The sequence below is a fragment of the Nannobrachium achirus genome, assembly GCF_963921795.1.
Source record: "Nannobrachium achirus genome assembly, chromosome: 10".
Taxonomy (NCBI): Eukaryota; Metazoa; Chordata; class Actinopteri; order Myctophiformes; family Myctophidae; genus Nannobrachium; species Nannobrachium achirus.
This window is the reverse complement of record NC_137819.1, coordinates 47,716,568-47,729,067: the sequence shown is the minus strand read 5'-3', so window position 1 is coordinate 47,729,067 and position 12,500 is coordinate 47,716,568. Positions and strand designations below refer to the sequence as shown.

General features: G+C 44.7%; 1 protein-coding gene across 1 annotated transcript in view; it reads left to right on the top strand.

Moving 5' to 3' along the window:
- dync1i1a (dynein cytoplasmic 1 intermediate chain 1a) overlaps positions 1-12,500 on the top strand; it is a 96,806-nt gene that overhangs the window by 38,317 nt on the left and 45,989 nt on the right. The window contains exons 8-11 of the mRNA XM_080735672.1: positions 2,205-2,300; positions 5,535-5,709; positions 7,166-7,265; positions 8,164-8,289. Coding sequence (XP_080591798.1) covers positions 2,205-2,300; positions 5,535-5,709; positions 7,166-7,265; positions 8,164-8,289 — 497 coding nt within the window. The remainder of the gene's footprint in view (positions 1-2,204; positions 2,301-5,534; positions 5,710-7,165; positions 7,266-8,163; positions 8,290-12,500) is intronic.

Below are 12,500 nucleotides of genomic sequence, written 5' to 3'. Positions count from 1 at the left end.
AATCCCCCTCAACACACACACACACACACACACACACACACACACACACACACACACACACACACACACACACACACACACACACACACACACACACACACACACACACACACGCTCTCTCTCTCTCTCTCTCTCTCTCTCTCTCTCTCTCTCTCTCTCTCACTCACTCACTCAAACGCATACATAGAACCCAATGGATCTCTTTGCCTCAGGGGTCAAAGGTGAGGGAGAGAGCGGAGCAGGCAGACCACTCAGAGGCACTTCCTGCTGTTTTGTGTGTGTGCGCGCGTGCGCGTGTGCGTGTGTGTGTGTGTGTGTGTGTGTGTGTGTGTGTGTGTGTGCGTGCGTGTGTGTGTGTGTGTGTGTGTGTGTGTGTGTGTGTGTGTGTGTGTGTGTGTGTGTGTGTGTGTGTGTGTGTGTGTGTGTGTGTGTGCGCGCGCACACGCGTTCATTTCCTGTGCGATGAGGAGCATGGTTCCACATGTGGTCCATGTGAAGCTGGGAGGTGGGCGTGGGCCTGTTCCCACTGATCTTTGGCCATATGTAGGCTGTGTGATGGAGTCTGGGAGCTGTATGCAAATACCATCTACTTCTGTGCTACTTAACCACATGGTCCCGGCCTAGCGGGGTCCCTATCTGGGGCGAAACATTCAGCGAAAATAGCACATCTACAAAGTCACAACGTGTCAGAACGCATGTATAAGCTTGTTTTGAGCTTGTAGTTTGCCTATTCTTGGCGAATATACAGGAGTCATCAACACGTCCATATACTGTATGGACAAATGTGTCCGTACGTGGCAAAGACTAGGTCTTGTCCGTGGCAAATTTTAGATTTTCTTTTTTACACACCATTATAATGTTCTTATTTTGATCATGAGACCCAATTACTTTCTTACTATGACACTATGTATGGCACATTAGGAGTCAACTAGTACTAGTGGTTCTCGAACGTTTTATTTCCAAGGACCACCTCAACTCTGAGAGTGTACAAATGGAACCAAATGCACCCATATGAACACTCTCAGTGTTACAGACCTGTTATGGTCAGTCATTCAGGGCTATCTCTTCATGCGTTTCTTCGTAATTTTATTGTCCAAACCTTTTTGTCTGTGGCAAAAATGCTAGAATGCATGAGGGTCTACCCAACAGCATGCATGCATTGTATGCATGTTCATTCTCCCTCGATGTCATACATGGGCAACTGGCGGCCCGGGGGCCACATGCGACCCCCATCTTCGCTTAATGCGGCCCGCAGGTTAATACCAGAATACTGATATGTTATTGATTTCAGCTGTTACAATTCCAAACATGACCTGCTTTAATTCCGTCTGCTTAATGACTAGTAGTATTAAAATGTATTTTTTGTCCAATGTCCAATGTATTTGTATTTAGGTTCATAAAGTTAACATGAGTGTATAACTAAATGCGTTTGAAATTAAATCAAATAAATGTTACATTTCAGGATTCCAATTCAAAAGTAGCAAAAAATAGCCGATCTACACGCATCGCAGTGCGGTGCGTTTTCAGCTTGTAGATCTGCTATTTTTGCTTCTTTTGTATGAGATACTAGAATGACGTAGGACACAGCAATATGCAATGTGGCCCTCTGGAGTGAAGGTGGAAATATAGTGCCCCTTGCCATCATCAAAGTTGCCCACCCCTTTATGTTTTTCTGTTTCTTTACAGTCTTTTATAACGCTACTGCGTGTGCTTCTATTGTCTGAGACACAGTTGCACACACAAACACACACACACACACGCACGCACACACACACACACACACACACACACACACACACACACACACACACACACACACACACACACACACACACACACACACACACACACACACACACACACACACACACACACACACACACACACACACACACGCACAGACAGACACATACAGTATGCACTTGTTTTCTTTATATTCCTAGCTGTAAATTACATTTCATGTCAGTCTTGCTTTCCTCTTTCCTCTCTCTCTGTCTCTCTGTGACTCATCTGGTCTGTGGGCAGGTCAGGTGTACTGTTGCATGTCTGGGAGTGATTACTTTGGTACAGAAAAGGAGGAGGAGGTTTTGTAAAAGGGCAAAGGAAAACTGGGACAGCTGTCAATTAACATGACATTTTCCCCTTCTTTCTTTCTTTGCTTCTCTCCGTGTCTTTGTGTCTGTCTCTGTCTGTCTGTCTCTCAGTAGAGGAGGAAGAGGAGGATGAGGAGCTGGCAGAGGTGAAGCCGGGGCCGGAGGCAGAGCAGCAGGATGAAGATGACAGCAAGGAAAACAAGGAAGGTACGAGATGTTCATGTGAATGGAATGGATGTACTGGTGACACGAGCGCACACGCACATGCACTTTACTATCCATGTTCAGACGTCAAGAGCTTTTTCATTAACCGTTTTCAATTCTCTACCATTTTGGGGCATTTGACCGAAAAACCTACTCCCAACACCTAATTCTTACCTAGCCCATAAATGTCTAATCCTTAACCCGAATCTTTTACTAATTGTAACCATAGTTCTAAAACGCTTCCCATAGGGACCATTTTCTCGTGGGTAGTAATACACACACACACACACACACAAATACACACACACACGCGCGCGCGTGCGCACGCAGCTCCATTCCAAAGCATACCGGTATATTAGAAATAAATACAGCGTCCAATACAACATGACATTTGAGCAATAACAAGCGATCTGATCTGTTAAAAGTGATCCACAAGTATAACACGTCATCGGTAATTAATGTTGCTTCAAAAAGACACTTCAGTGAGCACAGATTCTCAAGTCGTCCCTGATCAACTCCTCTGTCCTCGCATCTGATCCTTGCCTCCTTCCTTGGGGGCTGGACTAAGGCGTGAGCAAACAACGCGAGTGAGGGACGCGACGATGGGAGAAAAAAAAATTATCATTGGAATTTGGCTATAGACTGGGTGAGCTGAGTGTCAAACCCGCGACCTTCTCATTCCCAGACAGCCTCTCTATACCCATTCAGCTACGGCCACCCCCGCCCTCCCCCTCCCCATCCCCCTCCACATCCCCCTCCGATCCCCCTTCTACTCCGTCCCCTTTCGTCATCTCCTCACACGTTAGCGGTCCGGCTGTCACGAACCGCGGTCGCTTGCGTGTGACACGGACAACCAGTGGCGTTATCAGATGGCACGGGGACAGAGGGCACGTGGGACGGGGGTGAGCGCGGGGTCGAGGGCAGGTCCAGCTTATCGGCAGCTCGGCCACATCCAGGGGTCGGCGGTGATTAAAAACCTGTCAGTTGATGCCCCCCCATTCCCAACCCCTCCACGGCCTGACATCAAAGTGGTCAAAGAAGAGGAAAACATAGAAGGGTGTGTGTGTGTGTGTGTGTGTGTGTGTGTGTGTGTGTGTGTGTGTGTGTGTGTGTGTGTGTGTGTGTGTGTGTGTGTGAGAGAGAGAGAGAGGGGTTTTGGGGTAAATAATGGGTGGTTTTGTGGAGGCAAGGAGCAGGGTTAAAACACAGCACAGACACAAACACGTGCACGCGCGCACACAGACACACACACACAGACTATGAGTCAGAGGGAACAGGCTAAAACACACATAGATAGATGTGTGCGTCCGTGCACATGTGCATGTCGTGTGCACGTACAAATACTCACGTACACAGTCATTTGTCTTCTGGCTTATTAAGAAGGTCCGGCCTTTGATCTCTACCACTTGATTCACTGGGTCCTTTCTGACAACTCATAACGAATACAAAGGATGGGATCAAAGTGAAGGGCCAGGGGAAAGCTCTGAGCCTCCACACACACACACGTGTGTGTGTGTGTGTGTGTGTGTGTGTGTGTGTGCGTGCGTGCATGCATCTAGGGGACAGTGACATTAAAAAGCGGACGCCGTGCTGTGCAGCCATTACGTTCAAAGAGAGGCGGGTCACTAGCAAGGCTTTGTTTGTCTGTTGTTTATGAAGTTCTTTACTGTGTGGCTTTTTATGAGAAAAGATGCATTAGGAAGCGTCTGCACTTTATTATGTACCGGACGTGCGTCTGATAGAAGTGAAATCCACTGTGATCAGCTGCGCTGTAGGAAACAACATCGTGACAAATTAATAACACCGGTGTCAGTAGCTAAATCCGGTGTATTTACGTTGCATACATATCATCGTTGTATGTCCAAAATCGTTCGTTTTTCATTTATCTTTTAAAAAATGTAAACTAGTGAAAGCAGCCGATCTACAAGCACACAACGCCTCGCACCGCGAGGCGTTGTGTGCTTGTAGATCTGCTGTTTTCACTACCTTTGTGCGACGGTCATGTATGATGAAGCAGGGCTTTACTTTGTGAAAAAACCTTACACATTTGTAACTTGGAGATACGAGGTTTATGCCCGACAGTGACGATATGTGATGTTCATTAATATGCAATGTCCAATGAGAGCACGATATGCCGAACCAAATTCAAATTTAGTTATTAAACACCAGTAAGACTCCCTAATCGGGAGATAAGCGACCGTCAGGTCGCAGCGTGATTTTAGGCCAAAATGTGTAGGAGCAGTGTCCAAAAATGTGTTTGAAAAAATGGGCCTGATGGTGGCGCTGGCATGTCAGCAGCACAATGATTGACATTTTATCATCTAATCAGGCTTTGATGAACACCCTGAACAGATTTTTGCTTGATTCAATATTTAGATATTTGATGTAAATGTTATCAGGCCATCCCTGTCCAGGTCCCCTCCCCATACACCCATTGTAACTTCAAACTCCATTTTAACCATGATAGATTCATTAAAAACAGGTTATCTTTTTCTGGTGACTCATACTACCCTCCTAATATGTGAGCTGTCTGTGTTTTTCCGATAACTTTTTTCATGTATTTATAATAATTCTTTGGGAAAATGGAGAAAATGTAATACAATAAAAGATTATTAATCGAAAACACAGCTCACGTATTAGGAGGGTAATTTGAGTCACCAGAAAAAACAATGTGTGTTTTTAATTAATCTATCATGGTTAAAATGAAGTTACAACGGGTGTGTATGGGGAGAAGCCTGATAACATTCACATAAAATATCTAAATATTGAAACAAGCAAATTAACGATTTTACTGCTTCGAACGTTAACTCTCGTCCCAATTCTGACGGCGTCGCAAAGCCAATACGAACGCTCGTTCTTTTACCTTGTTTGAGCACTGTAAGCTGATGAGGGGTCGTGCGGGTGTGTACAGTAAAAAACATTTCCCGTAATGCTGCTCTCAAATTTCCACCACACGTAAACATCAATGGAGTCCCAAATCACTTCCTGGCTGTATTCTGTGGACCTGATCTAGAAAATGCATTTCGACGCTCTGAACGGCGGAAAGAGGGGAGGGCCATTTCACATTCAGTACAGTAAAGATATACCGGTATGTGTCCATTGAAAACAATTATGTTTGGAAATAATCCATAGATAATTTTCTATAACATAACCAAAGGTAAGCTAGTTTTATGACATTTTCATATCATCCCATCCCTAATTGCATGCGTTTACGTGTGTGTTTATGTGTGCCTCCAGGTGTCTCGTTCCCGGTCCTGCGCGAGCTGACGGAGGAGGAGAGGCAGCAGATCCTCCACTCCTCTGAGTTCCAGAGTTTCTTTGACTGCAGCATCAGGGTGATGGAGCGCGCCCTGGCCGAGGAGAGAGACATCTTCTTCGACTACAGCGGCAGAGACCTGGAGGACAAAGAGGGGTGAGGATGGAGGGATATAGGGAGATTAAATAGACTACTGCAGGGGTCTTCAACCTTTTCAAGGCAAGGACCCCTTAGTTGAGAGAGCGATGAAGCAGGGACCCCCACAAACTTTTCATAGATTTCGTAGTTTCATCGTTTGACAGCACAATCATCAGTGTATTTTGGATTCATGACGATTTGTGTTTTTCAGATATTTAACCACTTGAACCGTCAATACTTAATAAAATTGACCTTTCACTCTGTAACCTCTACACCAAACCGATTTGCCGAAAGTAGACGATCTACAAGCTCACGTTGTGAGCTTGTATCTGCTATTTTTGGCTAAAGTTCTCAGAAGATGGATGCTAGGGTTCAAGTGGTTAATGTAAAAATGGAGAAAAAGGTTTCTATCACATAAAGATTTGGAGGACCCCCTGTAGTAACTCTGAGGACCCCCCTGTTGAAGACCTTTGGACTAGAGTAACAGGTAAAGAAAGTGCAGGGGGGGGGGGGGGTGAAGGACTGCGAGAGACAGACAGAATGAGAGGATGTGAGTGTGTGTTTGTGTGTGTGTGTGTGTGTGTGTGTGTGTGTGTGTGTGTGTGTGTGTGTGTGTGTGTGCGTGCGTGCGTGCGTGCGTGCGTGCGTGCGTGCGTGCGTGCGTGCGTGCGTGCGTGCGTGCGTGCGTGCGTGCGTGCGTGTGACACGACTCACTTGCGTGCCTAGAAGTAAGAAATGTCCCGACACAGAGTGACTCATGCTGGTGGTGTCAATCCAGATTCCCTTTGATGTACCGACCACATCTTCCCTGTGATGTCAACACTCTCACAACATTCTCACATCAGTTCAAAAAGGATTCAAATCTGCACCAATCTCCACTAGATGCAGATACAGAGCAACGTCTGAAGGAGCAGTGTCCGGTCACTGCAAGGGTTCCTCCATAATAGCAGGGGTTATCAAAGCCTCGGTTGACATTAGAAGAGTCTTTATGGCCGGATTGTCACAAAGGACGGGAACACTGCCTTTGCCAATGGGACTGGTTTAAATTCTTCTTTTTAATATATACCAATGATTCAACCTTTTTCCCAGTTTGATGTGATTATTATTATTATTTTATATTCCAGTCGCTAGTTTAAAGTCTTCTTTCAATCACCATGATATGCGTTTTGTTAAATTATGGTCCCATGTACCGGTATTTTAGAATTTATGATGAATAGCGTTTGCTGTAGGAGGGGGCGGCATGCACACGCTTGGTAAATAGGCTTCATGTAGACTAGAGTATATGGGCGTAACATAGTCCATTAATATTTACCGTCTATGGTACAAATGGAATCAAATGGATCTTATTAATGAATCATATTAATGATCCAAACCTTGACTATTGCAGCAATTTGTGAACATTCTGGAACAATGCTGACCAATCACCTTATTGCTTGATCAGGAAGTAACCATTGACCCTTTGGCTCCTTTCCAGAGACTTGGCGGGCGGATCCAGTCTGTCATTAAGCAGGCTCTTTTATGACGAACACTGGTCCAAGCATCGTGTCATTACCTGCCTTGACTGGTCCCTTCAGGTAACGTCAGCATAGCAAATCAGAACTACTGTAACCAGCTCATTTGCAAGTTAGAGACTTTTGTATCATTAATTCTCAAAGCTAAAACATTTTTACCATGAAAGTTATTCAGATTTGCAACCTATTCAATATTATGTCATCTTCAGATTCAGTTTACGCAACAATTTGACAGGCCTCTTCATCCTCTCCCTTAAAGGAGTAGTTCAAGCCCAAATGTCATTTTGTCTATTGATTACTCACACCATGGAGACTTGAGTTCAGTAATATTTTTTCTTTTTTGTCACATTCCTAAACAATATTTTGATTACAAAGAATGTGCCCCCATTGATTCCAGATCCGGAATCAATGGGGGTAAATTTACTACAATCACATTTTTGTCTTAGGAATGCCTGTGTCCTAGGGTTGATACCCTCACAAAAACATGCAGTAATCCTGGTCTCAATAATGCCTCCCCCTGGCCAGCCGGGGCGCCTGATGGAGGGGAAAGGAACTGGTTGGAATAACGTGTTCCTTCCACGCGCTACGTCCAAACCAGGGAAATCTCCACTGTCAGGTGAAAAGAAGCAACTTGGGCTCCTCATGCATAGAAGGAAGCATGAGGTTAGTCCGTTGTCTCCTCAGGCGCAGCAGAGGGAGAGCAGAGCCCAGGATTACATAGGCAATTGGCACTGTGTGAAAAATTACAAATCGTGGGATAAAAATGATATATAAAAAAAAGGAATGCGACAAATACAAAAACATATTATTGAACACAAGTCTCCATGGCGTGAGTAATCATTAGAAAAAAAGTAATGTGGGGGGTGAACTACTCTTTTAACATTTTTGCTCTTCATCCCCCTTTCTCCTCCTCTCCTCTCTCCCCTTGTCTCCTCCTCCTCTCCTCCTCTCTGTCCCTCAGTACCCAGAGCTGCTGGTGGCCTCGTACAACAATAACGAAGACGCGCCCCATGAACCGGACGGCGTGGCCCTGGTCTGGAACATTAAGTTTAAGAAGAGCACACCAGAATACATCTTCCACTGTCAGGTACTCCTCAACTCATAGAATACATACTCCACAATACATCTTCACTGTCAGGTACTCACTCCTCAACTCATAGAATACATACTCCACAATACATCTTCACTGTCAGGTACTCCTCAGCTCATAGAATACATCAGGGATTTTCAAAGTGGGTGTCAGGGCACCCTGGGGTTCCGCGACGGCAGTCCAGGGGTGCCGCGAGATAATTTGATAATATTTGGAATTTATTTGGACACTTGAAAAGAATATTTAGTATCATTTTAAACTTGAAGTACAACGTTATTTTCAGTCAGTTCTAACCAAAATGGCTATTATCTCAACGTTTTCCTCACAACATAATCACTAAAATATCGTCTCTGTCGGGCAGAAACCTCGTATCTCCAAGTTTCAAATGTGTACGTCTTTTGGACATACAAGACTGTCGCACAAAACTAGTGAAAACAGCCGATCTGTGCTTGTAGATCTGCTGTTTTCACTAGTTTAGTACATTTTATAGATGATAAATACAAAACGAACGGTTTTGGACATAAAAGGTTTCCACCCGACAACGACGATATGCTATAAATATAAGGTCCTGGGAGTGAAAATTATAATGTAGGGCCCAGGGGTGCCTCGGATTAAAAAAATATTTATGGGGTGCCCTGAGACAAAAAAGTTTGGGAATCCCTGGAATACATACTCCACAATACATCTTTCACTGTCAGGTCCTCCTGAAGTCATACAGTAGCTCCATGGATGTGTAGCACATCTGAGCTACTGTGCTTGTATCAAATCTAGTCTACAGTACATGAAGGAAGGATGCAACAATTAATCGGACTAATCGATTTAGTCGATTCATTGATATATCATTTACTTTTGCACAATTATATAAAAAACACTTTTTTCGGTTATTCAATTCCTCTAAAAGGTAATCGATATTTAGGTAGCCCTAATATCAAGTCTTTCTTTTTACCCTTTTTTATTTTTTTTTGTCCAATTTAGTCATTTTGCCTATTCTCCCCATGTATTGTGTCATTGCCAACCCCTACTGTGTGGTCTGGGGAGCGTGTAGAACCATGTCTCCTCCGATACATACGTATACGGTATGTCACCAGACACTTCTTTTCAACTGACAGTAAGGAGCTTCCCCAGGAGGACACAACCCGCTATCCTTCCCAGTTCCGCTCCCAGTTGAACAGGAGCCCAAACCATAGACGCCTTGTCTATTTCAAGTCATGATTGTAGCTATTCATTTTCCACTGGCAGTTCAGTGTGTTACGCGTCACTGGTATGACGGAAAGGCTGATATTTTATACTTCATCATACGACGGTGTTGCATGGCGAAAATAGCCAATCAACAAGGTCGCAACGTGTTTCGATGCAACACATTTTTAGAGTTTGTAGATTCGTAATCTTTGCTATTTTTAAAATCAGGACACCAGAGTTAAAGGAGTAGTTCACCCCCAAAATGACTTTTTTTCTATCGATTACTCACCCCATGGAGACTTCAGTTCAATAATATTTTTTGTTTTTGTCGCATTCCTAAGCCAATAATTTGAGGAGACTCTTTGTAGGCCCATTGATTTGGGTCTCCATCCGGAATCAATGGGGGTAAATCTATTATAATCAAATTATTGAATATAAACCAAAAAATATTATTGAACTCAATCGATCGAAAAAAGTCATTTTGGGGTGTGAACTACTCCTTTAAAGTGGTTAAATGACTTAAATGTAAACGTGCCACAGAGCTTAATGCTTCTCAAAACACCACGGACAACAAGACCCTCCTCCTCCTTCCCATTCATTCATTCATTCATTACCATTCATTAGTATCATGCCGAACTGGCAGCTCCATAACTCAAAGTGACTGCAACATTCTAAGACAAGCAGCTAATGTCTGCGGCATGGCCCGCAACAGCCCCCACCCCCACCCCACCCCCCAGCCCCAAACACCCCCACCCACCCCCTTCCATGACGACACCTTCGGGGCACACGGAAATGCAGGAGCGCGTTCGTGCCTCAGTTTTGGCACTCCTCGGGGTGGAACGTAAATGCCATTACGAAACGCTGGCACCTAAGATGAATTTTTTAACAGACGAAATCTGAGGTTTTGGTGAAGAGCACACCAGCGTGGTATGGCGCTAATTACAAACGACGCCACGAGCAGGGAGGGGGGGGGCGTTGAGTGTGAGAGGGCCTTGGCGCTCCCCGGAGGCGGCGAGGGCATAGAGACTTCTCTGCAATAAAAAAAGATGTGGCCTACCGCTTCCTAGTCCAACGCCGCCACATGTGTGTGTGTGTGTGGGTGTGTGTGTGTGTGTGTGTGTGTGTGTGTGTGTGTGTGTGTGTGTGTGTGCGTGTGCGTGTGTGTGTGTGTGTGTTGGCCCACCCACAGCGCATGTGCTGCATTTCCCTATGAGCCTGTAAGTCTACTGTATAGAACCAGGACGTGACTCGGTTTTACACACTTTAAGCACCTACAGTACCAATGAAGTTTGGAAATGCATATGTGCACATACAGTACTGTACACACACACACACACGCACGCACGCACGCACGCACGCACGCACACACACACACACACACACACACACACACACACACACACACATGATTTTCTCTCTTCTTCTTCTTCTGTCTGTCTGTCTGTCTCTCTCTCTCACTCTTTCTGTCTCACACACATGCACACACACACACTCGCACACACACACACACACACACACACCTACAGTACCAATGAAGTTTGGAAATGCATACGTGCACAATGCACATACAGTAGTGTACACACACACACACACACACACACACACACACACACACACACACACACACACACACACACACACATGATTTTCTCTCTTCTGTCTGTCTGTCTCTCTCTCTCACTCTTTCTGTCTCACACACATGCACACACGCGTGCGCGCGCGCACTGACACATGCACACACTCGCACGCACACGCACTCTCACTCAGGCCGATCAAACCACAGCATCCCCCCTGCAGACCACATGCTGTGTGCAAATATTTCAGTAAGACCAGCGCCAAATAAGTCTAGCCCTCTAATGGGTTTTTAAAGCACACCATTCTTCCACTCGCAGCATAATTAATGTTCGCGCTGAAATCGGAGCGGCCTTCGGGATCACCTATATTACCACGATACATCTTAGCCGCGGGATTCAGTAGCTTTTTCCACGTGCTTGCCAGATATTGTGTGCGTGCATGCGTGCATTTGGCCTTGTTAACCAGTGGTGTAAAGTAACTAAGTACATTTACTTAAGTACTGTATTTAAAGTTTTACTATGTAACTTTTTTTATAAAACAAATCTTAAAATTGTCCTAACTGTTAAATCGCTAAAGTTTTAGAACACCCACTCCGTTATTTTCAGCTTCTGAAGCCTTCTCTTTATATGTTTTCTATGAGCCGTGAGGGGGGGAGAATTTCGCGCCATGATGACGTAATCTGCATCATCTGTATACGTTGTGTATACGTTGCCCAATCACATCGCCGATCATGCACACATGGTACACTACCGGCCAATGCAGCGCATCTTGAAGTGGGGTCGCCATATTTGTAGTCGCCCGTGTGTCTCTTTACTCAAAAGCTAATCTCGCCTACCAGGCAGGGTGAAGTAGTCCGTTTCTCCGGAATGCCTGAACGCACAGGAACCAGGGACCCCTCTAAAGATAGCTCTCGGCGTTGTGGAGGCAGACGCGGGGGTGTGAAGGTACGAAAAACGGGCGAAAGACGCGAACGCGACCGCGGTTTGCTATATGGCTACTGACCACTAGTTGAGAATCTTACACAGTATAGCTTTAAGTACAAGTTTGAGGTATTTGTACTTGAGTATTTCCAATTTCCAATACTTTTCCTTCTACTCCACTACATTTTGGATCCAAATATTGTAGGCCTACTTTCATTCCACTACATTTACTTGAAAACTTTAGTTGCTAGTTACTTTGCAGATATAAATTAAAACATACATAAACCACTATAGCCCTATTTTATACCTAGGCTATATTTGAAAATAGCAGATCTACAAGCTTGTAGATCTGCTATTTTCAAACATTTGGTACTTTTACTTTTGGTAATTTAAGTACATTTTGATGCCAATACTTTTGTACTTTTACTCGAGCACATTTTGAATTCCGGACTTTTACTTGTAAGGGTGCCCTCACACCAAAATACCTATGAGAGTGGAATCCGCGTTCCGCCAATGCATTTCAATGATAAGGGA